Source organism: Malaclemys terrapin, chromosome 2 (assembly GCF_027887155.1).
Source record: "Malaclemys terrapin pileata isolate rMalTer1 chromosome 2, rMalTer1.hap1, whole genome shotgun sequence".
NCBI classification, from domain to species: Eukaryota; Metazoa; Chordata; order Testudines; family Emydidae; genus Malaclemys; species Malaclemys terrapin.
In genome coordinates, this window is record NC_071506.1 from 126,786,835 (window position 1) to 126,809,097 (window position 22,263).

The 22,263-nt window shown below is 58.5% G+C and overlaps 2 protein-coding genes across 3 annotated transcripts; both read right to left on the reverse strand.

Annotated features, from left to right (window-relative positions):
* Window positions 1-1,819: 1,819 nt before the first annotated feature.
* GPAT4 (glycerol-3-phosphate acyltransferase 4) lies at window positions 1,820-14,103 on the reverse strand. 2 transcript variants are annotated; one of them, XM_054018672.1, is made up of 13 exons: window positions 14,055-14,103; window positions 10,240-11,113; window positions 7,218-7,287; window positions 6,651-6,948; window positions 6,105-6,179; window positions 5,425-5,514; window positions 5,225-5,318; window positions 4,531-4,646; window positions 4,149-4,204; window positions 3,737-3,822; window positions 3,176-3,304; window positions 3,010-3,089; window positions 1,820-2,195 (listed from the first exon to the last, which is right to left on the reverse strand). In XM_054018672.1, exons 2-13 carry the CDS (start codon window positions 10,402-10,404, stop codon window positions 2,087-2,089), a joined length of 1,368 nt encoding a protein of 455 aa, XP_053874647.1. In that variant the 5' UTR covers window positions 10,405-11,113; window positions 14,055-14,103; the 3' UTR covers window positions 1,820-2,086. The 2 variants fall into 2 exon arrangements, with proteins under 2 accessions (XP_053874647.1, XP_053874648.1); XM_054018673.1 differs by lacking the exons at window positions 10,240-11,113; window positions 14,055-14,103 and adding an exon at window positions 7,649-7,935.
* Window positions 14,104-18,133: 4,030 nt separating this feature from the next.
* LOC128831726 (protein phosphatase 1 regulatory subunit 3C-B-like) lies at window positions 18,134-21,314 on the reverse strand. The gene is made up of 2 exons (XM_054018438.1): window positions 21,023-21,314; window positions 18,134-20,221 (listed from the first exon to the last, which is right to left on the reverse strand). Exons 1-2 carry the CDS (start codon window positions 21,034-21,036, stop codon window positions 19,324-19,326), a joined length of 912 nt encoding a protein of 303 aa, XP_053874413.1. The 5' UTR covers window positions 21,037-21,314; the 3' UTR covers window positions 18,134-19,323.
* Between the last annotated feature and the right edge of the window lie 949 nt (window positions 21,315-22,263).

The following is a 22,263-nucleotide window of genomic DNA, read 5'->3' on the forward strand; positions in this document are numbered from 1 at the left end:
AGAGCCTGGGGGAGGCATCCAGCACAGCAAGGACTCACGGTGGGGCTCCAGGCCTCAGTACTTGGTGGTATTGCTGCAGGGGAGTGGCAGCGGCCCAGCACTGGGGCAGAGGGAACAAGGAGCCAGGCCCTCCAGCCCCCGTGTGGGAGGCGCAATAAACCAGCTCAAGCCCCAGAGGGAGGAGAATGGGGCTGTGGGCAACCTCCATCCAGGACCCACTGCAGCTGGGCCAGGGAGATCCAGAGAGCTGGGGGCTTGAGCATAGCACACAGAGGCAGCAGTGAATTTAGGACTAACGTGGGCCTGGGCCCAGGCTCACAGCACAAAGGGAGAACAGTCCCTGCAAGGCTGAGGCCTAGGGGGTGCTCAGAGCCAGAGACGGCACCAAGCACTCCTGGTGGGCAGGTGGGAATGGCTCCAAGGTTCCTAAGGGACTAAGCCCATGGCTCTGGGGATGCATAAGCCTGCCAGGCCCACTCCTAGGCTGCACTGCCAGCCTTCCCCAGGCCACCCGTGAGCTGATCCCGTGAGCACCCACTGGCCCACTGCAGCTGAATCAGCACTTCTGGACACCTAACTTCCAATTCATAATCGCCAGCAGCCTCATCCCATCAGGGAACATATTCAGAGCACATGGCTGAGGAATTAGCCACAGAAATCCATCCATCCAGTCCCCCGATTAGGCAGCAGAGCCAGGGTAGAGGGGGGCTGGCTGCCCAGTGGCCAGGGAGAGCAGCCCATCACTTTTCACCTTCATTCCAAATCCAGCTACTCTCCCGTTCCCTGGCTGCTGCTCTCCAATCCATGCCTGGCCCAGCCTTCCCTGATTCCCTCCCCGTTACGTCAGGCGATAGCCCCCCTGCAGTCAGGAAAGCAGGAGCCAGTGCTAGACTTTGCACTCACTGTAGCTTGGAGGATGCACAGCACAGAGCCAAGGAAAAAGGGCTGCAGCAGGACGGCTCAAGGCCTGGGCAGCTATGCCCACAGCACTCTGCTCAGACAGCGATTGGGGGGCGGGTGGTTCCAGAGAATGCCAGAGGCAAATGCACACGCTGCACTCAGCCCCTGGCAGCCTGCACCGGGGGGCTCTGGAGTCTGAACTCTCCTCTCACCCTAGAGGTAGTCCTGCCATGCACAGGCTTTCCTTGTGGTGCTGTGGGCTGTGAAATGGCTGATGCCCTCTACCCCAGAGTTGGTTGCATGTGTGGGGCTAAAAGAAGGGAGTGCAGGGTGCAACCCTGGGGTTGGAAATCACTAGGGACACAGGAGACTGGCAGGAATTTGACATTACACAAGCAGCCTGTGTGCCAAAGGTTGCGCTCATGAGCTTTCAGCTTCACGAGTGTCTGCGCAGAACTCCCCTCCCCACAAGGCCTGATGCTGACACAGGGCCAAGCGTCACCAGCAGGGCTCTCTTGCCACAGCGTCTTTCCTCCCTGCACCACATGGTCCCCACCCCACCATCCAGGGAAGAAGCTGGGGTGGGGGGTGCGCCCATATCGGTATAGCAGCTCTGAGTGCAGGTGGGTCCTTCTATCCCCTGGCTTCCCCCAGAGAGGCTAGAGCGTGGGAGACTGACACATCCAGAGCCACAGGGGATTGCTGCACTGGGGGAGGGAATCCCTACGCCGCAGCCGTGGCACAGGGCAATGCAATGTGCCCAAGCTGCGCAGCCATTCAGAAGTCAGGCCTACAAGGTCCCTTCGTGCTGTTGAGGCATCTGTGGCAGCAGGGTCCCCTCTCCTGGCTGCTGGCAGCAGCCTCGCACTGACCCACTCGCACCCTCAGCCCCTCCCACTGGACCCCGCAGACCACGGCACAGCTGTCAATGTTCCATTTAATGCTGGCCCTGCAACGGGCTGAGCTGTAACAGTAACAAGAAGGCAGCTTTGCCAGCAGCCACTCAGGGCCTGCAGGCTCCAGGCAGCGAAGTGTCTCTGGGGCAGAGCCAGAGGATGGAGGAGTGGGCTGAGCAGCTCTGGAGCAGCCTGAGGCCCAGGGTACAACGTGGCTCCAGAGGGTCCCGGGGCAGCACTGGAGGCAGAGCGCTCCGGATGGGCCCGGGGACAGCGTGCAGGCAGAGAGCTCAGGAGCGGCTCCGGTCCTCATGGTTGCCAACGATGGTCTTGCTGTAGAGTTTCTGCTGCTCCTCCTTGAACGTGTCCTTCACTTTCTCCCTCTTCAGGCCCCCGTCCCTGGGGAGAGTCAGGCGATCAGACAGGTCGTGGGGGAGGACTGCCCCCGGACTCACAGTACCTTTCCCCAAGCCCTATTGGTGCTGGGGCTGCCCAGACCAGCTCTCACGCGCCTGGGGTGGGAACACTGTCCTCATTTTCCAGTGACTCGCTGAGCCAGGGCCAGAACTCAAGAGTCCCAGGCTCCTGGCCGTGCTCAATCACCAGACCCCCAGGCAGCAGAGGGACCATTGGCTACGATACAGGAGCCTGGCTGCTGGACTTTCATTCTCAGAAGCCCCAGTGATCGGGAAAGGACACCCGCCTGGCTTACTCTTCCAGGACAGCACCCAGGGGAGAGGCTGTGCAGAGCAGGGTGTCCCACCGCAAGCTGCCATCCACGAGTAAGGCCCACACGGCATGAGCAAGAGGCAGCTGCAGGCTCCAGAGGGCACTGCCGGGGCGTGCTCAGCACATACTTCTCTACAGCATGGATCCGAGGCCTACACACCTCCAGGCAGGGCTCTGTGCATTGCTCCCAGCACCCCCGACAGCCCTGTCTTACCAGCATCCCCCAGAAAACTCCACCCTGCCCCGGCACGGTTCAGTGGGACTTCGTGTGCCTCACCCCACCACTCTGCCTATGCGCACACACTGCAGCTAGGAGTCGCTGCCTGCCTCACAAGCATCGCCCCCTTGAACCAGGCAGCCAGAAGGCTGGCTCTGGCAGCTGGGCCTCTCCCTCCTGTGGGCTGCAGTCTGGGAGCAGAGCAAGCCAGGCACCTCTGAGGCCTTGGACCCAGCACTGGGAGGGGAAGTTCTGGTTCTGACTCACCACAGCAGATCCACAAGGCCTCCCTGCCTGGCAATTGCTGACTTCACCCGATTGGCAAACTGGACAGCATCCTCTTCAGGCTGCGGGAGAGCAGAGCTGTTTGTACAAGCAAGGGACCTGACCCTCGGCAGCTCCCCCACAGGCCTGGCATAGCCCCCTCACTCACCTGCCTGGTCATGGGGGGCAGGTACCAGACGCTGCAGACGATGGCCCAGCTGGTCATCATCCTCAGCAGGTAGGTCACCATTCCGTACTTGCTGCTGTTCCAAAAGGCATCTCCAAACTGCGGGTCATACTGCAGAGGGTGAGAGCGCCCATGGGACTGAGACCCACAGCAGGGCTGGCCGAGGCATCGCCCTGGGCAAGGCCTCAGTCTCAGGCTCCCCAGCCTACAAGCATGGCCAGTTCTCGGCTTCCCCACCCCCACAGGACAGGCTCATGAGATGAGTCCCAGAGATTCAGGACCATCTCCCTACTGCCCACAGCTCAAAGCTGAGAACAGCCCCTCACGAAAACTGGGGCTGCACAGCTTTGGGGCCCTGGTGAGGGAAGCTGGGCCTATGCCCCTCCAGTTCCCCGCACTGCCCCTGGAAGGGCCTTGTTCTATAGCACCCCTGCCCCCACCCTCCATAAGCAGCCCTAGCGGGATGGGCTCATTGCAGCCAACCTCCCAGAGCCTGGGCTGGAGAGACACTGCTGTCTGCCCCAGGCATGGAGCCGCTCGCACCTTGATGGCTACTGGGTAGACTGTGGCTCCAATTTCAAAGCTTCCCTTCTTGAACATCATCACAGACGTGTTGTTGATGCAGGTGCCTGTGAAGAGACGAGTGCAGCTGCCTCAGCCTCCCCCAGTGAGCACATGTCGGAGTCCTGTCTGGGAAGGCGAGGATTGTGCCCCAGGGCTCCTCAAGGGCCAGACCCATGGGGTCCCCCCACCATGGCAGTCAGTGCCCAGCGCTGTCGTGGACTCACACAGCTCAGCCCCAACCTGAGGGACAGCCTCAGAACTCTGGCAACACAGAGGATGCAGCCCCCCTTGCCTTGCCCCAGAGGAGAGGGGATGACACTCATGCTGGCATCAGCCATACGGTGTCCTTCACAACCTGCCATGGGTCGGTGTGGCCTGGCCTGCAGCTCACCTTCCGGGAAGATGAGGATGGGCAGTTTGCTCTTGTCCTGGACGTGCTCTGTCAGCCTGCAGGGAAGAGAGAGTCACTGACTGGCACGGCTCTCTGGCTCTGCACCCAGCAGCCCCGAACTTACAGTGCGCACCAATTAACCTTCAGTCAGGGTACACTAGTTGGATGCAGGTAATGCCCCTGGGACGGGACAGGTCCCAGGCTCCCAGGAACCACCTGGGACAACCAGCACCCTGACAGGAAGCAGGTTCCTCCTCCACTGGAGCCTGACAGTCCTGGCTCCCCGCCCCAGCCACGCCTGTGTGGAGTTCAGGAGAACGCACTGTCTCCAGCAGGCCCTCCCTTCCCCTGCCTGGGAGGAAGCTATTGCCTGCTATCCTACCTTTTGGCCACGAGGTGGCGATCTTTGACTTCAGAGCGTTCGAACCAGACATGGGGACACGCCTTCACCACAGCCCTCTGGATCACACCCATGAGCCCCCCGTGGATCTGACCCACCTGAGCCAGAGGAAGACACAGATTACAGCCTTTGCCTCAGTCTGCAGGAGTCGCCAGGCAGCTCCTAGCCTCACACAGACAGATTTCCATCCCAGCAGAGTGCTGGAGAGACAGCCCTGCCCCTCCCAGGTGGCTGTTAGGGGAAGGTCACACCTGAGGGGGGGGTCTGGGAGGAGCCCAGATCCCCATCATACGCTTTGTGCTCAGGGCGGACAGGCTGGGACTGGGACCTGCCCTTTCCCCAGCCAGCAAAGCCCATGTGCTGGGGCCTCTGGAAGTCCTGCGTCCCCGCACCAAAGGAGCACTGGCCTCTGTAACCAGGGCGCCCAGAGGCTGCTGAACCACTGCGGGGAATCAACCAGATGTGAGAGGGGCTGAGTACACAGGCAGTGCTGGGCATCCAGGTCCGGGGCCCCAGACAAGCCCATTCCGGTCCACGTGCTTTGCAAACTCACTAAGCCTCAGAACCCCCAGGCAGGAGAGCATCGGCTCCATCGTACAGCAGCACAGTGATCTGCCCAGGCCAAAGCTGGGCTCTGAGCTCAGCCCTCCCGGGGGACAGAGGGAGTGGCCCTTACCATAGCGTAGTAACCATCGCTGGCCAGGATGATCACGTCAATGGGGGAGGTGTGATTAGCCACGCAGATGCCTCCATTTTGGGGTCTGTTTTCCCTAAATTTAACACAAAACCAAGATGGGGTGACAAGGGCAGCGGGAGCCCGGCCTGAGCCAGGGAAGAGCATGGCAAAGCAGGCCGGGAGCCAGTGTTGCCCCTTACTGGTCATGGTAGGTGATGATGGCGGTGAGGGCACGCACGCAGATCCGGTAACACATCAGGTGAACGTGCTTGCTCAGGAACTCCTTCCACCTGCAGGGTCAGAGCAGAGATTGTTACCCAAGACTGCCCCACAAGCCACCCACACTGGAGTGCCGTACCCTGAGCCAGGAGCTGCCGCAAGGGCCACGTGGTGAGCTGGGCTGGGGGAGCTTGGGGACACAGAGTGGGGGAGTGACAAGGCTGACCTGACTGTGTACCCCCCGTAAGAGGGACCAACAACTCCCCCTCCCCTCATGCAGCATGCGAAGGGCAGAGCTGTTTGTAACTGTACTAACTCAGCCCAACTGGGACACCATGCAGGCTGGCTCCCATCCCATCCATCCGTCTAGCCCAACCCTTTCCAAGCTAGTCACAAGCCGAGACAGAAACCCATGACCTGAGAGTGACACTTTGCTCATCTGAGCTGGGCTTTGTAGAGTTCAGGGCTGTGAGGTTTGCCACAGGAGCGCCGTAGTGGCATAGATCCTGCTGTGTCCGCACCCCAGGGATGCAGGTGCCAGTCACCTTGGCCCCTCGCCCACAGACATACATCTCAACAGTGGCTGGGATGTCGAGGGGGAAGACTCCCCTTTCTACCCCCCCATCCATACTCCTCCATGTTCAGTGAAGGCCCAACTCACCTTCCATTGGGCAAATATCCCACCACTGTGGTGCCAACCACCAACAAGCTGATGCCTGTGAAGGCCAGGGCAATCCTGCAGGAGGGAGAGGGATGTTACAGGCTGGTGAACAAATAACATGCAGCCTCGTGGGCGTGAAGCCCTGCTCCTGTCTGCCAGGCAGCAGTCTCTCAATGGATCCTGCTGCAGGGTGGGTGTCTCTCTGTGTCCTTGTGCTGCCAGGAGGAGCAGGCACCTCTGGCTCCCCTGGGCCAGTTGGGATTGCTGCAGAGAGGATGGGCCCATGGGAATGCGTATGGCCATCTTGGGAACTCCCACCCCAGCTCACGCTACCCAGGCTCCCTGCCACTGCTCTAACCGCCAGACCACACACTTCTCCCAGGGCCAAAGACAGAGGCAGGAGCCCCAAGTCCCAGCCCCTGGCTCTAACCATCATCCCCGGCCCCTCTCTTGTTGTGGGCAAGAAGACTGGAAGCAGACAATGCGCCAGCCAGCGCAGTGGCGGGTTGCCTGGCAGAGAGGCTGTTGCCAGGGGCGGCTCCTCACCTGAGTGGCAGCAGGAAGCAGTACCGGATGAGCACACCCAGCCCCCACAGCACAGTGAGGCGCAGGCTGATGTACTGGAAGTTGTAGTTGGTCCGGCTAAGCAAGTTCCAAGACTCCAGCTCCTCAGCTGAGAACCGCTTGGTCACCTCGTCGTCCATGATGGTCTCGATGCCCTTGCGGCAGAAGTAGAAGATGTCAGAGAGCTCGAACTCAGGTGCGTCCAGGGCTTTGCTGCTGCCACTCCGGCGGATCTCTTTGATCTCCTCCTCCAGGGACGTGGGCTCCTTTGCAATGATACCTGCAACACGGGCCAGGTGCTCCAGTGATGGTAGCCTGACAGGCCCGCCCCCTGGCTGCAGTTGGGGCAGCCCCAGGCCCACCCTCCCTCCCGCCCCCTGCCTGTAGGCGGGGCCAGCCCCGGGCCCTGTCCTAGACATGGGACACCCACGGAACAAATGTGCCCCACTTATCTCCCTTGCCCAGAGATGAGGCAGTCCCACGACAGGGACTTCCCACATGCACACACAGACACGGAGCTGCTGATGGGAGGGGACGGCAGGCTCTCACCATTTACATAGGGCTTGTACAGTGGGTGGTTCTTCTCCTTGGCGCCACGCTCTATCCTCAGCGTCGCCCACTGAAAAGAGACACAAGGTAAGCAGGACTTCCACCCCCACTCCCCCTAAGAACTCTCATCTTCTGGGGCTTCTTCCCCTCCGAGTCCCTGGCTGTGCAGACAGAGGATTCCAGGAGCTCGAAGAGGGGTTCTTAGCACAGCACTGACATTAGAATGGGGATAGGGCTGGGAAAATCCACTAGCCCACACTAGCAACCAGCCAGGACAGCTGTCTGTTGCGGGACCTGGCTGCTAATGAGGATGGTGCATGGCCTGGAGCTGGGGGAGACTGTTGTGAAGGCATCTGCATTCAGTTCTGGGCACCGTGTTACCTGAGAGATACTGACAGAGCAGAGGGACTTCAGAGAAGAGCAACACTTACCCCGGGGCAGGGGGAGGGCGTTATGGAATACCTCTCCCCAGCCCCCATAGCACGCTCTGCTGCTTTCAGGCAGTCCCATGGCACTCTGCTGCTCCCTCACTGGGTGCCATTGGCTGGACTCCATACGGACCCTGACCACTTGTTCTTGCTCCTTGGCAGAGAGGGCTCCAGCATAAGGTGAGCAGGTGACTAACCCAGCACTATTTTCCGATTCTCATTTCCTCCCTCCTGGAATCAGAGGCTGCATTTCAAGGTTGCTGATGGAACCAGCAGGCCAATAGTGTGCGGGGCTGGGACCCCTCCCTCCTCCCACTTGGCTAACAGCTGCTCCTACTTCTCTGTGCACCATTGCTCACAAACAGCAGCGCTGAGCAGCCCCCAGGCCGCTATCTGGCAGCAACAGCCAGAATCAATGCCCAGATCACCCTTATTCACAGAAATCTCCCCCCTCAGCTGCTCCCCAAGGGCACCAGATAAACACACGGGTTGGATTTCCAGCCAGTCAGCCTGCCCTCCACAGAACCTTTGCGATAGCTAAGCTGGGAAGGGTTAGATTTTTCTCTAAATGTCTATTTCACCATACACATGCAAACCACAGAAAAAATAATTCCATCAATAACAATCAAAATTTATAGCTAAGCAAAGGAAAAAAGGCTGCTTGAGAACCTATCGGAGTTTGACTTACAGAGATTTACTTTGTAAACTCTGACGTGTGATATTGACAAATTTGTGTTTGAACCATTATAAAGCTTTGACTTTCTGAATCTCAATGTCTAGTGTCATTCTATAACGGTCTGCACCCTCCCTCCCAATTTCCCACAACAGTGGGAAATTAAATGGATAAAAATAAAAAATGCTTAAAAATAAACATCGCTATCACTTGTCAAAATGAGAACAATTAAAACCAGAATTTATCACACCCGCCTTCTCGATATGGGCCTGGAAAACAAACTGTGAAGGAGAACAAAATGTGCACACCTACTCCAGCCCCATCTCTCCCAGCAGTGGCACTGCAGGGAGCAGGGCAGGAACACTGGCTGCCGGGACCTCCCAGCCCCAGTCTCTCCCAGCAGGAACACTGGCTGTGGGGAGGAAGTACTGGGATAATGGCAGGAATTGGTGCCCTGGAAGCCTTTGGAGAGGTTCCTGTCTGACGTCAGTCCCTGTTACCAAGGTTTTGGGGGAAAGGGCCCTTGCAGAGTTCTGCTCACGCCTGCTGGGCTGGCAGCACTGAGCCAGCCCTATGCCCGGAAAGGCTGGCTGAGAGCATGTCCTAGGGCAGTCTCCAATCCCCAATAGCTAAATCCTGGCCATGTCCCATGCTTTGCCAGGGGTCAGAGGAAACACTGCCTCTTGGGCTAGGAGTCTCCCCTGAAACCTCCCACACAGCTGGCTAGGTACATCATGGAGCCCCACCACTGCCAGAGGCGAGAACAGGAGTGGATGGAGCTGGACAGACCAACAGTCTGACTTGGGAGAATGACCTAGCTGTCGTTAGAGCTTGCAGAGCTGATCATGCTGGCCAGTCCTGAGACCCATCACCCCAGGCAGCACCCTCCTTCCTATTATAGACACCGATGGCTGGGCATGAGCATTGTCACCCTGCGCTCCGGTTCCCTGCATGGAACTTCACTACTGAGTGTAGAGGACACAGCATCACGCTCCTGCAGCCTTGGCCTCCTCCAGCCCCACCTCCTGGGAGCTCAGCAGAGTCCTGGGCCTGCATGGACCCTGTCTCGGGGGAGGCCCCAGTTCTAAGGCAGCCCAGGAGATCAGACTGCCAAGGGCAGGCAGGAACAGACTGGAAAATTCCACTTGGCTTCTCTGAGCCAAGAAGCGCAGGTCCAGAGAGGGCTTTTGGAAACAGCACCACCCAGCCTGCTCCACATTGGCCCTACAGCTGGCAGCAGGCCCTGCTGCCAGGCATGTTTCCTTGGGTTGCTGGGCAGATGACAGCACAGAACACATTGACCTCAAGGGGCAGAGTGTGTGGGCCAGGGACCCTGCAGGGCAGAGAGCCCAGCTGACACCCAGCTTCCTTCACCCAAACTTGTGGTAAAGAAGAGATGCTGTTTCTGCTGCCCCAGATGACTAGCTGTCCCCATCCCCAGGAACGAGGTGCCTGCTCCTCACCCCACCCCCAGGCCCTGCTCCCCTTGGTCTCCTCCCACCACTGGGCTGTTCTTGAGAGGTGCTGAAATCTGCCCTTGTTTGTGTCTGCCATGTGTGAGACTCGGGCCTTCTCTCTCCAAGGGGCTCTGCTGCAGGCAGCCAGTGACAATACAGACTCTGCAGCACTTGTTTACAAGGCCTGTGTCCTCAGCATGGGGGCCCTTTGGAATGACCTACAAGCACAGATCTATGGAGCTGAGATGCCTGAGCCACTCCAAGGACCCCCCTGGAGGTTTCTAGCACCAACACTTGCATCACCAACAGCCCAGCTCTCTCAGCAACTCATACCACCACCATCCAGGGACAGGGACACCCTCTACTCAAAGGCACGTGCCTCTGGCGGGGATCTCCCCCAGGCACATGGACAGTGGTCAGGGCACCTGAGCTCCTGCACAGTACATCCCGGAAGCATGACTCACCCGGAAAATCTTTAAGAGTGTTTTCATGTAAATCCTGCGGATGCCAAAGGAGACCCCAAAAATGGCTGGCACAATGATGAAAACCAGAAGCAGTGTGAAGAGGACGGTCAGGGAGATTCCCAGCAGGTTAACAACCAGGCTGTTAAAGGGGAGCAGGAGGAACATAATGGAGGGTCCGGGCAAGGCCAACGCCCTGCGACCCTGGGGCCAGGAGAGAAGGGCTGTCCACAGCGATCAGCCAGTCCTCCTGCTACTCAGCAACAGTCCCATGCAGGCTCCGAGTCCCCAGCTGGTCACAGACTCCATTCCAAAGTTCACATCCTTTTCTAGCAGCCCGCGGGAGGAGGAATACGAGGGAACCAGGCGAGAGGACAGTCAAGTGAGACTGAGCAGCTTGGGCTCTGGGGCTCAGAGCAGCTGGAACATGGAGGGTGAGCTCTTAGAGGGTCTGCGAGTGGCACTGTAACAAGGCAGCTGTGTGAACGGGGATTCCCCCTGGGGCCCACCAAACAAGTCTTGTTGCAGAGTGACTCCTGCGTGGCCAGGCAGAGGAATTCCCTTTGGCTTGTTGAGAGAACGAAAGGTCTCTTCACAGGGGTGAGGTGGGGTCCATCCCTGATCCCGCATTGGGGGAGCGCTGAAAAAATCAGTATTTCTAGGAGCCTGCCGCGTGCGGAGCTACTGTCTTTGCCACCAGGACGCAGGCACTAGTTCGGAGCCTCTCCCACTGCCTGTAACAAGTGTTGTTCCAGAGACCTCTGGCATCCACCCACGCTGGAGTCCTTGCGGAAAGGGATGGTGCCTCTGCCCCTGTGAGGGCCCCCGAGCTGTGAGCTGCCTTCTTGGCAAGAGAGCCCCTCACATGCCACCAGTGCTAGGGGAGGAAAGAAAAACCAGAGTCAGGCAAATCAGGTAGCGAGACGTCAACGCACAGTGGGTCTCCTGAGGCCTAGGAGCAGTGAGCGCTGGATCTGAGAGGGCAGAGATCAGGCTGAGGACATGCTGCTCACAGTGCAGGGTTCTGGAGTCAGTAGGATCTGACTCCTCAGCTCCTGCCTCACACCGGTACAGCGTGAAGAGCTGGGAAGTGGGCTTGCTACCCTCCTGGTCCCTGCATTTTCAGCCCAGGTCTGCAATTCAGATCAGAGCAGGAGCCTTCTGTACCTTGCCCTGGCTCACAGAGGTACTGCATAAGGCTGGTGAGTCTCCAGAGCAGGAGAGGAGCAAATGGAGCGAGGGACCCCCACCCTACTGATATGGATATCACCACTCAGCACCTCTATCCTGAGGGATCCCCGAGCACTTTACTAGCTACACCCAGAAACATTTCTTCCACCACTGAACACAGCCTCTCTGAGGTGGGGCTTGGCAGCTGTTTGACACATGGCAGCACTACAATGGAGTTTAGGACAGGAAGTGAAGTAATCCTGCAGCGAGAATTAAAGGAGGCTAAATATGATTATCCAAATTGGAACTTGCCAGGCCACTGTAACTAAAACCAAGGTCAGCGTCTCAGCGTTATCTCTCATCTGAGAGATGGCACCTCCAGGTGCACAGCATCCTTTGCATCATGCTGGGCCACAGCTCAATTCCCACTCCGTGGAGCGTGTCTCTCGCTGGATCACCGGGGTGGGGTGAGGGGGCAGTTCCCATCAACCAACTGCCCTGGCCTGACCCTTTGATACACAGTGACAAGCAATAGGTGGGGGCACAAAGCCCAGCTCTGCAGGACAGCCCTCCCTCCCCCTTTCAGACAACCCTCTAGCCCCCCCTTGGCTCCCCTGATACTTCCCACAGCACATTGGAGCCTCTGGCTGCTGGCTCAGCACCACTGTATTGGGCACTGCTAAGAGCATCCTCAGTGCTGCATGGAATACACGCACCAGTAAACCCTGCTCCCCAAAGAAGACACCTAACTCCCCAGAATGTCAGCCCCCTCATGCACCAAACCCAGGAATCCCACATGGCAAACTAACCAGTCAGCCCAGCCAGCCTACCCACCACCACCCTGACTCACCCGTAGGTGCCTGGGTGGAGAAGAGAAAGAATTATAGGACTTAATTAGCACATTCCTTCCATGTAACACCCTGTCCTGGCCTAATGGCCCAGTTCAAGACATGCTCAGGCAATGGCCAGCAGCACCAGGCATAATGTGAGGCAGCCCTGTTCAGCTTTGCTCACAAGCTTCAGCCACAGAAGTCTCAAGACAGGGTGGTGACACTGTCACTGGGATCTCTAGTTGGTGTCACCCTCAGGCTCTCCCTGTGGAACTCAACTGCTGCATCCGAAGAAGTGGGCTGTAGTCCACGAAAGCTTATGCTCTAATAAATTTGTTAGTCTCTAAGGTGCCACAAGTACTCCTGTTCTTCTTTTTGCGGATACAGACTAACACGGCTGCTACTCTGAAAACTGCTGGAATGATTGTCTCAGAGGCCCTCTGCGGGGCCAATCCTGTGGGGATCTCATGCTGAAACCCACAGAGTGCAGGCTTCTGTCCACCACCACCAGCAGGGTTGGATGAGGAACTTTTACCCCAACAACCAGATGTTCATAGTATAATGTTGTACAAACTACAATTACTCCTCACAAGCCCCTGGGAACCAGTCAGGGAAGCAGCATTCTGCCCATTTTACTCATAAGCAATAGCAGCACGAAGAAAAGGGACCAGCCCAAGGTCACTCTGCAAGTAAGTGAAAAGCATGCTGGAGGAAATGGATTGAGATAGGACAGGTAACAGCTTCCTCTGAATAACACACAATGTAACAGCCAAATGACATGAAGAGTCCCTGCCCAAGGGCATCAGCCTGGTTTCAAGGTCTCGGCAGCAGTTCCAATGCCGGTGTCTGTTTTGCAGAATGGGATGCGGGACTGGATGGCCTTATCTGGCAGCATGGAATTGGTGACACCTGGTAATACCGAGCTAGATGGTCCCATTGATCTGATCGTGCATAGTGTGTGTGTGTGGCCGGGAGAAATGACCCCGCCGGTCTGATCCAATGCAGCAGACACAGGGCTAGGTGAGCCTACTGGTTCCACCCAGCACAGTAGTGGAGGAAGAGGGGAAACCAGGCTAAATGGGCCCTCTGATGTGAACCACCCCAATATTTTTCTGCTCAGAGCTTGGGGTTGTGCAGAACGCTGGGTGTCTGGGGGTGGGATGCCAGGGAAGGGAGGAAGGGCGTGTCGCAGGGACGGTCACTGTCCCCCTCTGGAGTCAGGGGGCCTGGGGACGGGGAGGGGATGGCACAGAACGGCCCATCACTGGAGATTGCCCAGGCCAGCGGGTGCGGAACACTGCGACCAGGGAATCCTCCCGCAGCGGGGGCTGCGGCCCATTTCCACCTCTGGGGAACAGAGGATTGGGGGCCTCGCCAATTTCTGAGGGGGGGGCACTGCGCGGACGGTCCCATCTCACAGGACGGCGTGGGGGAGGGCGCTGCGCGGACGGTCCCATCTCACAGGACAGCAGGTGGATTGGGGGGGGGGCGCTGCGCGGACGGTCCCATCTCACAGCACGGCGGGGGGGAATAAAGGGGGGGCGCTGCGCGGACGATCCCATCTCAGGGGACGGTAGAGGGGAGAGGGAACTTCGCGGACGGTCCCATCTCACAGGACAGCAGGGGGATAAAGGGGGCGCTGCGCGCACTCAGTGCAGGCCAGGGGCGGGGGGATAACGGTTTTCCATCGCCGCCCCGGTGGGGCTGGCACTCCCCGGCCGCGCGGGGCTCTCTCCGGGGCTCGGCGGCAGGGAGCTCCCAGGGATCGGGGATGGGGGGGCATATGAAGCCAGGCCGAACCGGGCCAGTGTCACTCACCTGCCACCGCTGCCGCCGGGCTCCAGCTCCGCCCCCACCACGTACCGCGCGTGTGCACGCCCTCAGTTACGTATTACGTCAGCGCGCAGCTCGCGGGGCCGCGCACGACGACGAGTCAGCGCTCTGCGTGCAGCCTTGGCGTCAGGGGCTGCGCGGGGCGGGCCGTGGAACTGGGTGCTGCTGTGAGGGAGCGGGGCGGGGCCGCCTCAGCCTCGTCACGCCTGTCGCATGGCCGCGACGTGGTGACTTATTCAGAGAAGCCGGCGGAACAGCGCCCCTCGGCCTGTCGCGCGGGAGCGGCCCGTTGTAGTGACGCCTCCGGCCCAGCAGAGGGCGCAGGGCGGCCGTGCGGCACCGCCTCCTTCTGGCAAAGGGACACTCCGGGGGGCAGGACGCCTGGGTTCCGCACCGGCCACCACCCCGAGGCTCCCGTCCAGCATCCGGAGGGCCTAGGGTGACCAGATGTCCCGATTTTATAGGGACAGTCCCGATTTTTGTGTCTTTTTCTTATATAGGCTCCTATTACCCCCCACCCCCTGTCCTGATTTTTCACACTTGCTGTCTGGTCACCCTAGGAGGGCCCGTCCCGGGAGGCCGCTGCACATTGCCGGGGCCCTGGCCTGGGAGGGTCAGTCTCGGGGAGCAGCACCCGAGGTGGGGTCACCCCGGGGGTGTGTGACTAGCTGCCCTCTCGCCCGGCTGAGAGCAGCACAGGGGCTAGGAGCCAAGGCTTGTGCAGGGGGCAGGTGCTGACAGCTCCCAGGAGCCTTTGCAACTGGTAATCACCCAGCATGCAGCACGCCAGGGAGGGGTCACGGGCTCGTGGCCACCCCCCTAAGCAGGACGGCCCAAGTGACCTCTGGGTGTTTCAGACTCCCTCCCCTGCCCGGCTGGGAGCCGCTCACGCTGGCTGTTTCTCAGGCCAGAGCAAGGTCCCTTCCTTTGGTAGCTACAATCCTGGGCAATCCAGTCCCACCTCCCACCCAGCCAAGCAAACTCCATTCAGAGGGACGACAATGTTACAAACTACGTCTGCAGCCTTTCTCTTTATCAAGTGCATTGAGAGGGGTGCAGTACAAGTCCTGATTCCTAGGCTCCAGTTCTGTTACTGAGGCACCGCCAGACCTACTGCAAACCATCTCCCTTCCACATACCTCAATTTCTTCCTCTGGCCTACAAAAACGCTGATGGGGTGGGCGAGTGAAGAGGTTTAATGACACCTCGTTGAGACTAAGGGGGCAATTGTTAGTTATATAACATGGCCTAGGGCCCATAAAAAAACCCTGAGCCCCAGTCCAGGACCCACCCCTGGCAGGGGAGAAGCTGTTTATGATGAGAGGAGAACATTGCTGCTCTTTGCACCTCCTAGCTAGGGTTAAGGCTGGGTTGGTTCAGGGCTTTTAAGGGTATTAGGCCTAATTCGATAGCCACACACCATCTGAACACTTTGGCTTCGCTGACCTGTGAATTGCAAGTCACACAGCCAAGCCTCACTTGTCTATTTGTGATAATGGTCAAGGACTTACAGCCAGAGGTGCTTTAATTTACTTACCAAGCTACCAGTGAAGTCAGGTTTCCCCACTGAGCAGGGGGCACAGGAGTAATGGGGGAGAGGGGTGCCGGTTTGGCTGCAGTCATGGCAGATCTGTGGCTCTTCCTAGGGCTTGTCCACTCTACTCAGTTTTGTTAACAAAATTTATGTCGACACCCAAAAGTCAACAAAACAAAAATCGCCAAAGGGTGTTCACGCTTGCTCCCTCTGTCAACAGATCATGTCCACACTGGGGACACCATCATGGACAGGGTGAGAAATGCACTGCGGGTATGTATCCCACAGTGCAGTGTTGTGGGAATGAAGAGCTGAGCGCTGCCCATCTTGGGATTCTCTCCGAGTCTTCCCACAGCCCCCTCAGCTGCCGAGAGCAGCATCATGAGTAGCTCTGTGAGCTCTCGGTGCTGAGGAATGGCAGCCCAATGATTTGCTCTTTCTTTGCTCCTCAAAAGGGAGCAGCACACAGATACTTCCTGGAGCTTTGAAAAGGGAGAGGTGCCTGCCTGCAGGGCAGCAGAGATCGCAACACTGAGCAGCGCAATCAGGGCAGGCATTGTGGGATACTGGCGGAAGCAGTTGTCAATAAAACAATCAGCAGCATCTACGCTGGCTTTTTATCAACAATAAAGGGAGGGGAAAAGACAAAAGTCTCTCGTAGGGGTGGAAGTTTCTCGTCGCCAAAACTGGGTGTTTTTCACGACAAAAGTCCCATTGTAGCTTGTACGCTCTCGCTGTTTTGTAACCAAAAGGCAGTTTTTGGTGACAAAACATGCCAGTATAGACAAGCCCCTAGCCCCACTGACCACCCCTCCCAACTGGAAGGGCCTGGATCAACCTAAACTTGCTCAGCTCCTCCTAGTGGCACAGGGAGCTCTGGTAGTTGTTGAGAGGAATGGGGGCTGCCCACCCTAGGGGCAATGAGGGCCAAGGCTGCTTGTTCTATAACAGATCCGTGATGCTCTGCTTTCCACAGGCCACACACCAAACACTGCACTCAGCAGTGTGTGCTGCAGGCACTCAGAGCTGGGGGGACCCCTACCTGGGGGGCACTGCACTGTAGGAGCCAGCCTGCACCTGTCACTGACCGCACCACAGCTGCTGGCCTCTCTGAAGGCCACAAGCTGCAGAGGGGTATGCAAGGAGCGGAAAGGGACGGTGTTTGGTGGTAGGAGCTGGGTCCATGCAAGGCGAGTCACCTAGGACCCAGGTACCTGCCTGGAGCTGCAACTTACCGAGGCCCAGGGTGAGTTATGTGCCGGTGCTGCAGGGTAATCACTGGGCCACAGTCCGACCAAAGAGGCTTTTGCTCTAATGGACTCAGGAATTAGGAGCTATAGATATCACTGCTGTGTCACCTTCCAATCCCAGCTGCCTGCTAATCACTGGCAAAGGACACAGGAGCTAACGGGCTTTCAATTCCATGACGCAAGCCCCTGAAATCCTGGCTCCTTGGGGCAGCTTACCACTTAAAGGTGAGGAGTGGAGAAGGGCATAAGAAAAAGGGACCCTGAACAGACATACATCCCACAAGAGGGTCAAGAGACCCTGGGGCTGCACCAGCAACCAGGTAACACAGGAAAGCCAGGGAGAAGAGGCGTCTGGCACAGCCCTAGACTCCGTCACACCATTGAAGTTACTGGCACATGGCAATTGGGTTGAAACTCCAGGAGGCAGTGTGGGTTTGGCATTTCTTCCCACAGCACAAGGCCAAGGGAGAGACAGATTTTGGTCATAGTTCCTTGTGCCTCCAAGCACCAGGCCCTGAGCAGAGTGGTGGAGGCAGGGCAGATGGTGGGCATTCACTGTTCTTGCTAAGCTTGGTGCAGTGACCGGAGGCTCCAAGCAGGAGGTACACTTGGAGGGATGAGGAGGAAGGTGTTGCCATTTCTCTGGTTTGCAAAATTGCTCCTTCCCTTGGTGAAATGGGATAAGCTCTGTTCAGGGGAGGGATAGGAAACTTAAAGGCAGGCTTGTGCCCATCATCCACCTACACTGACAACACACTCCATGCAGTCAGGGGGTCTGTGATTCTACTTCCATGTGATTCATTGAAGGGGGTGGACTACCTTAGCAATACCAGGGAGATCATATTGCCCCGTCCTGTGTTTGATGGCGTGGGGAGGAGGGGGGGGAGGGGTTCAGCCCATTATTGGAGCAGTGGGTGCTGGACCTATTCCTTGTGTTGGAAACCATCTGCATTTGGCTGGTTAGGTTGCAGTCCCAAGAAGATGGGGCTTTCTGCTTACTGGTCTGCAGCTCCATGAAACAGAATGAAACTAAACTTCTGAAAAAAATTCAGATAGTCACAAGCTCTGCAGCTTTGCTGGCAGGGGGGCAGTCTGCAGGGCAACTTTCATGCTCTTGTGCCCTTCAGCAAAGCTACAGGCAGGCACTGCTCCCACCTCTCACCAAAGAGCAGAGCAACCCGTAGAGGATGGACCTGAGGCAGAGACTGCTTAGTGCACGGCATGGCATGTGCTAGAGGGGTGGGAGGCGCTGTCCATCGGCTGGAGAGAGAGGAGCAGGGTTCACAAAATACAGAGACTTTTATTAAGGTTCTAAATCTATTCACAACAGCTAAAACCGGAAGATTTCCCAGTGGCCCAGGACCAAGATCACAGCAGCAACTGGCCCAGCTAAGCACTGACAGCCAGTCCAGCTCAGCCTGTGCCCTGCATGGGCTGCAGACACACAGATCTCAGAGTGAGCCAGGCTACCCTGGGCACTTGCACTTCGCATGCTGCACTGCGCCGAGTCACTGCACTCCCAGAGGGCGGCCAGTGACACCAGACGCAGGTGAGCATGGTCCCCTACGGAGGCGTGATACGAACTGATGCAGCGACCCACGTGCTGTCACTAGCGGCCTCAGTGAAAGCTAGCCAAGCCCACGACAGCCTTCCTCCCACAGCAGCAGGTCCTGAAGGAGCACATCCCAATGAGCCTCTCACCACTGTGCCAGGCCACCCGCAGTCTGTCATCTTCAGTGTGAAGAACCTGCCAGCCACTCCCACCAGGGTAAATGAGACGGAAGCCCCAACAGCCAGGCCGGTGCCTTGTCCCACAGCCCCTTGCCATTCACGAGGGGATTTAAAGTGACAGCCACTGGTTCCCTTCAGGGGATGCAGGCATAGCTCATGGTACACGTGCTGGCCATTGGATGCAGCAGACAGTCATACTATTATCTGGATGCCTATTTGTTCCAAACACCTGGCAATTACAAGGCACTTAGGCAGCCTCTCCCATTCCTGTTTCTAGGCCCAACGGGTCTGCCGTTCTGACCTGCACACCCACCGAGTCCAAAAGCCCTTGGTTGCTAGGCTGGCTGGGCAGTTTTTATTGCGGGTTGGTCGTTTGACCCGCCAGCGACTTTGCCGGCCTCTGCAAACAAGCCGAGGTCTAGCCAGGCCCTTCCCCAGCGACTTTTGCAAGTGATGAGACAGCAGCAGGAGATGCCCACACACAATCCCTGCCCAGCCTCCCTGGCACAGTCTCTGCTAGTGATGCGTTGTGCGCGGAGAACCCAGACCCAGGATTCAAGCTGAGCTACGACCTCCAGCTTCTAGGGCAGGTCCTGGTGCTGAAGCAGCATCCGCGAAGATCAGAATGGACACAGACAAGCTAGTGAAGTAGCGAGCAATGTCTTCCGCAACAGGGCTCCCGCAAGGCATTGCCTCTGCCGGAGCAGAGCGTTTGTACCCACACCTAGAACGCTCCTTCCTACCAGTAAGGACCATGGTTTTCCGAACGCCTCCAGGTCTGCCAGTGAGAGAGGACCAGTGCTGCTGCCTTGGAGGGGCCCAGCTGCTCCCCAGCCACACTGGACCCCCTTACTAGCTGGGAGAGGGCACTGGGAGGGGATGAGGAACTCGTGTGGCATACCTTGTAGTTGCTCCCACCATTGTTGTCCCAGTAGGTTTTCTGCCCACACTGGAAGGAAATGCAGAACTCGATGGCTCCGCGGAGGCTGGGTGCTTTGGGCAGAGTGATGTCGAAAGAGAACGTGTCCGCATCAGCGGCGCCGTATGTGTTGTGCATATATTGGCAGCAGACATCCCGGAAACTCCTCCAGGAGTCAAAGGTGATGCGGACATGCACCTTCTTCTCGTAGCCGATGTTACTGACCTTGACGGTCCCCGACAGGGAGCGCTCCTGGATCAGACAGTTCTCCAGGCATATCAGGTTGACGTGCAGCTGGTTGCGGAAGGCCGTGTAGTCGGCAGAGGGCTGTGGGAAGTCCAGCGTATACTTCTTTGTCTCCGGGCGAGGGTCTCGCAGCTTGGGCCTGAGGCAGGTCAGGTCAGACAGTGCTTGCTGCAGGTCACACAGGTCCTCCTCGATCTTGGAGAAGAAGCGGACGGCTGTCAACGAAAGTCCCTTCATGTCAGCAAACACCACCCTCTTTTTCTTGCTCCGGCTGCCCTTGGCGCTGTCCCGCCGCTCTGGCTCTGCACTGGGCTTCTGGTTCAAGCAGGAGCGGAGGGGTTTGCGGCCCCGGCCACCCCGCAGCTCCTCATAGGAGTTCAGCAGCTTGCGGATGGGAGGAGACTGGGTCAGGCAGAGCCGCATGGCAAAATCCACAGGCATGGCTGGGGGTGTGCTAAACACCTGGAACAGCCTGGAAAGAAGCACAGACATGGGGTTAGGGGCGTAGCCTGGGGATGGGAGAGCCGAGAACAGCACCGAGATATCTAGCAGGGCCAGAGGACATTGCGATCAGACTGAGAAGAGCTCAATTAAACCCTAGCAACACCCCCCCCCCAGAACCTCCTAAACCCATTCACCGCAAATCACCAGCAACCCCACTGCCAGAGACCTGCAACCAATGAACCAACGGCCACTGCCTCCCACCCTGCCAGTCAGCAACCTCCAAACTCCTGCACACTAACCACCCACCAGCCCCATACACCCCACAAGAGACCAGCAGCCACTTCGCCTGAAAAACCAACCAACATCCACCTCCCAATTCACTGCCAGCACCCCCAGCCCACCTTCGCCCCACCGACCAGCCCCCAACTCCCACTGTTCCCCTTCACCCCACGGACCAGCCTCACGCTGCTCGCCTTCACTCTACCTGTTCCCTTTCCCCCCCAGACCAGGCCCCCTTTACCCCACCAATCAGCCCCCCCTTTGCCCCATCGACCAGCCCCACTGTGCCCCTTTGCCCCACCAACCAGCCCCCCACTCCCTTTCGCCCCATGGACCAGCCCCCCCGTGCACCACCCCACTCCCCTTTGCCCCATCGATCAGCCGCCCTGCGCCCTCCGACCAAACCCCCACCTGTTCCCCTTCGCCCACGGACCAGCCTCACCCTGCTCACCTTCACCCCACCTACTCCCCTTCGCCCCCCAGACCAGCCCCCCACTCCCCTTTGCCCCCTCGACCAGCCGCCCTCCGACCAAGCCCCCGCCGCACTCACTCGCTGCAGCTCATGACTCCGCTCCTCGCCCCACTACTACGCCTGAGACCCACGAACGGCAGGTACACCCCCCCGTCGGCCAATCAGCGTGCGGGACACGCCCCCTCGGGACAGAGCGACCAACGGGATCCAAGAGTGCCACTGCAGCCCCGCCCTCGGAGCCCGGCCCCGGGAGCTGGCGCGGGGCGCGCAGGGGGCTTGGGGCGCTCCGGGGCCGGGCTCCCTGGGCCCGAGGTGCCAGCGTGGCCTGTCCGCCCCAGCACCCCTGGGCGCTCCCCGGGCCCCGCTCCAAACCCCGCACCCGGGACACGTGGTGGGCGCGGGGACAGACCGGGGCAGCTGGGATGAGGAAAGGGGCCGCGCGTCACTTCCCTTCGGGGAACGGGTTATTGCTCAACCCCCTTCCCGGACCAGACGTGGTGCTGCACGGGGCAGACGCGTCCCTCCTCCCCCAGCCTCCCCGCCCTCGGGTCGGTCTGGTCCAGGGCTCAGGACCCGCTCACTGCCCGATTGGAATGAGCTTTAGCCTGGGCCGGGCGGCTAATTGCTAATCCTCCCCCGCTAAATCAGCCGCCGACACCCACCCTGAGACACTGCTTCTAAATCCATCCGCCAGGCTTAACAACAGCCCCGTAATGCGCTCTGTGACCCGCTAGACCCAGCAGCTGCCCCCGGGGGCCAGGGATTGCTGAGAACTCCAGGGGCAGGTGGAAATCTGTGCTGGGTGCTGACAAGGGTGCAGCATCTGAGTGCAGGGCCTGGTCTCTCTGCTAGGGAAGTTCATGATTATTGCAGTGTATCACTGCAGGCCACAGAAGGCCCCCATGAAGATCAGGACTCTGGTACTATCCAGGTGGATGCTAACATGACCCTCAGCATTGTAATAGCGGAGCACCCTGCAATCAGGACTCACTTTATCCACACAATGTCCGAGTGAGGTGGGAAAGTGTCCTCATGTTACAGAGGGGGAACCCACACACAGAGAGATGAAAGGAGTTACCCAAGGTCACAGAGTGTCAGAGTCAGGCACTGACCCCAGATCTCCCTTTTGCTTGACAAACTTCACAAAGCATGCTGCTTTCCAGTCTCCAGCTGTGGATGTGTGAACAAGGACAGGCTAGTTAGCAGATGGACAGAACTCCCAGTCTGTTCCTAATTGAGATGTCATATGGGGAGAGCAGAGGGAGAGAGGCCAGGCCAGCAAAGAGCCCATTCCAGAGAAGCCAGGGAAACAGGCAGAT

Coding starts and splice junctions, on each gene's coding strand:
- GPAT4 (XM_054018672.1), bottom strand. CDS start 10,404: ATGTTCCTCCTGCTCCCCTTTAACAGCCTGGTTGTTAACCTGCTGGGA. Junction 4,647..5,224: donor GCGATGGTTACTACGCTATG/GTAAGGGCCACT, acceptor CCTCTGGCTCAG/GTGGGTCAGATCCACGGGGG. Junction 4,205..4,530: donor CGCCACCTCGTGGCCAAAAG/GTAGGATAGCAG, acceptor TCTTCCCTGCAG/GCTGACAGAGCACGTCCAGG.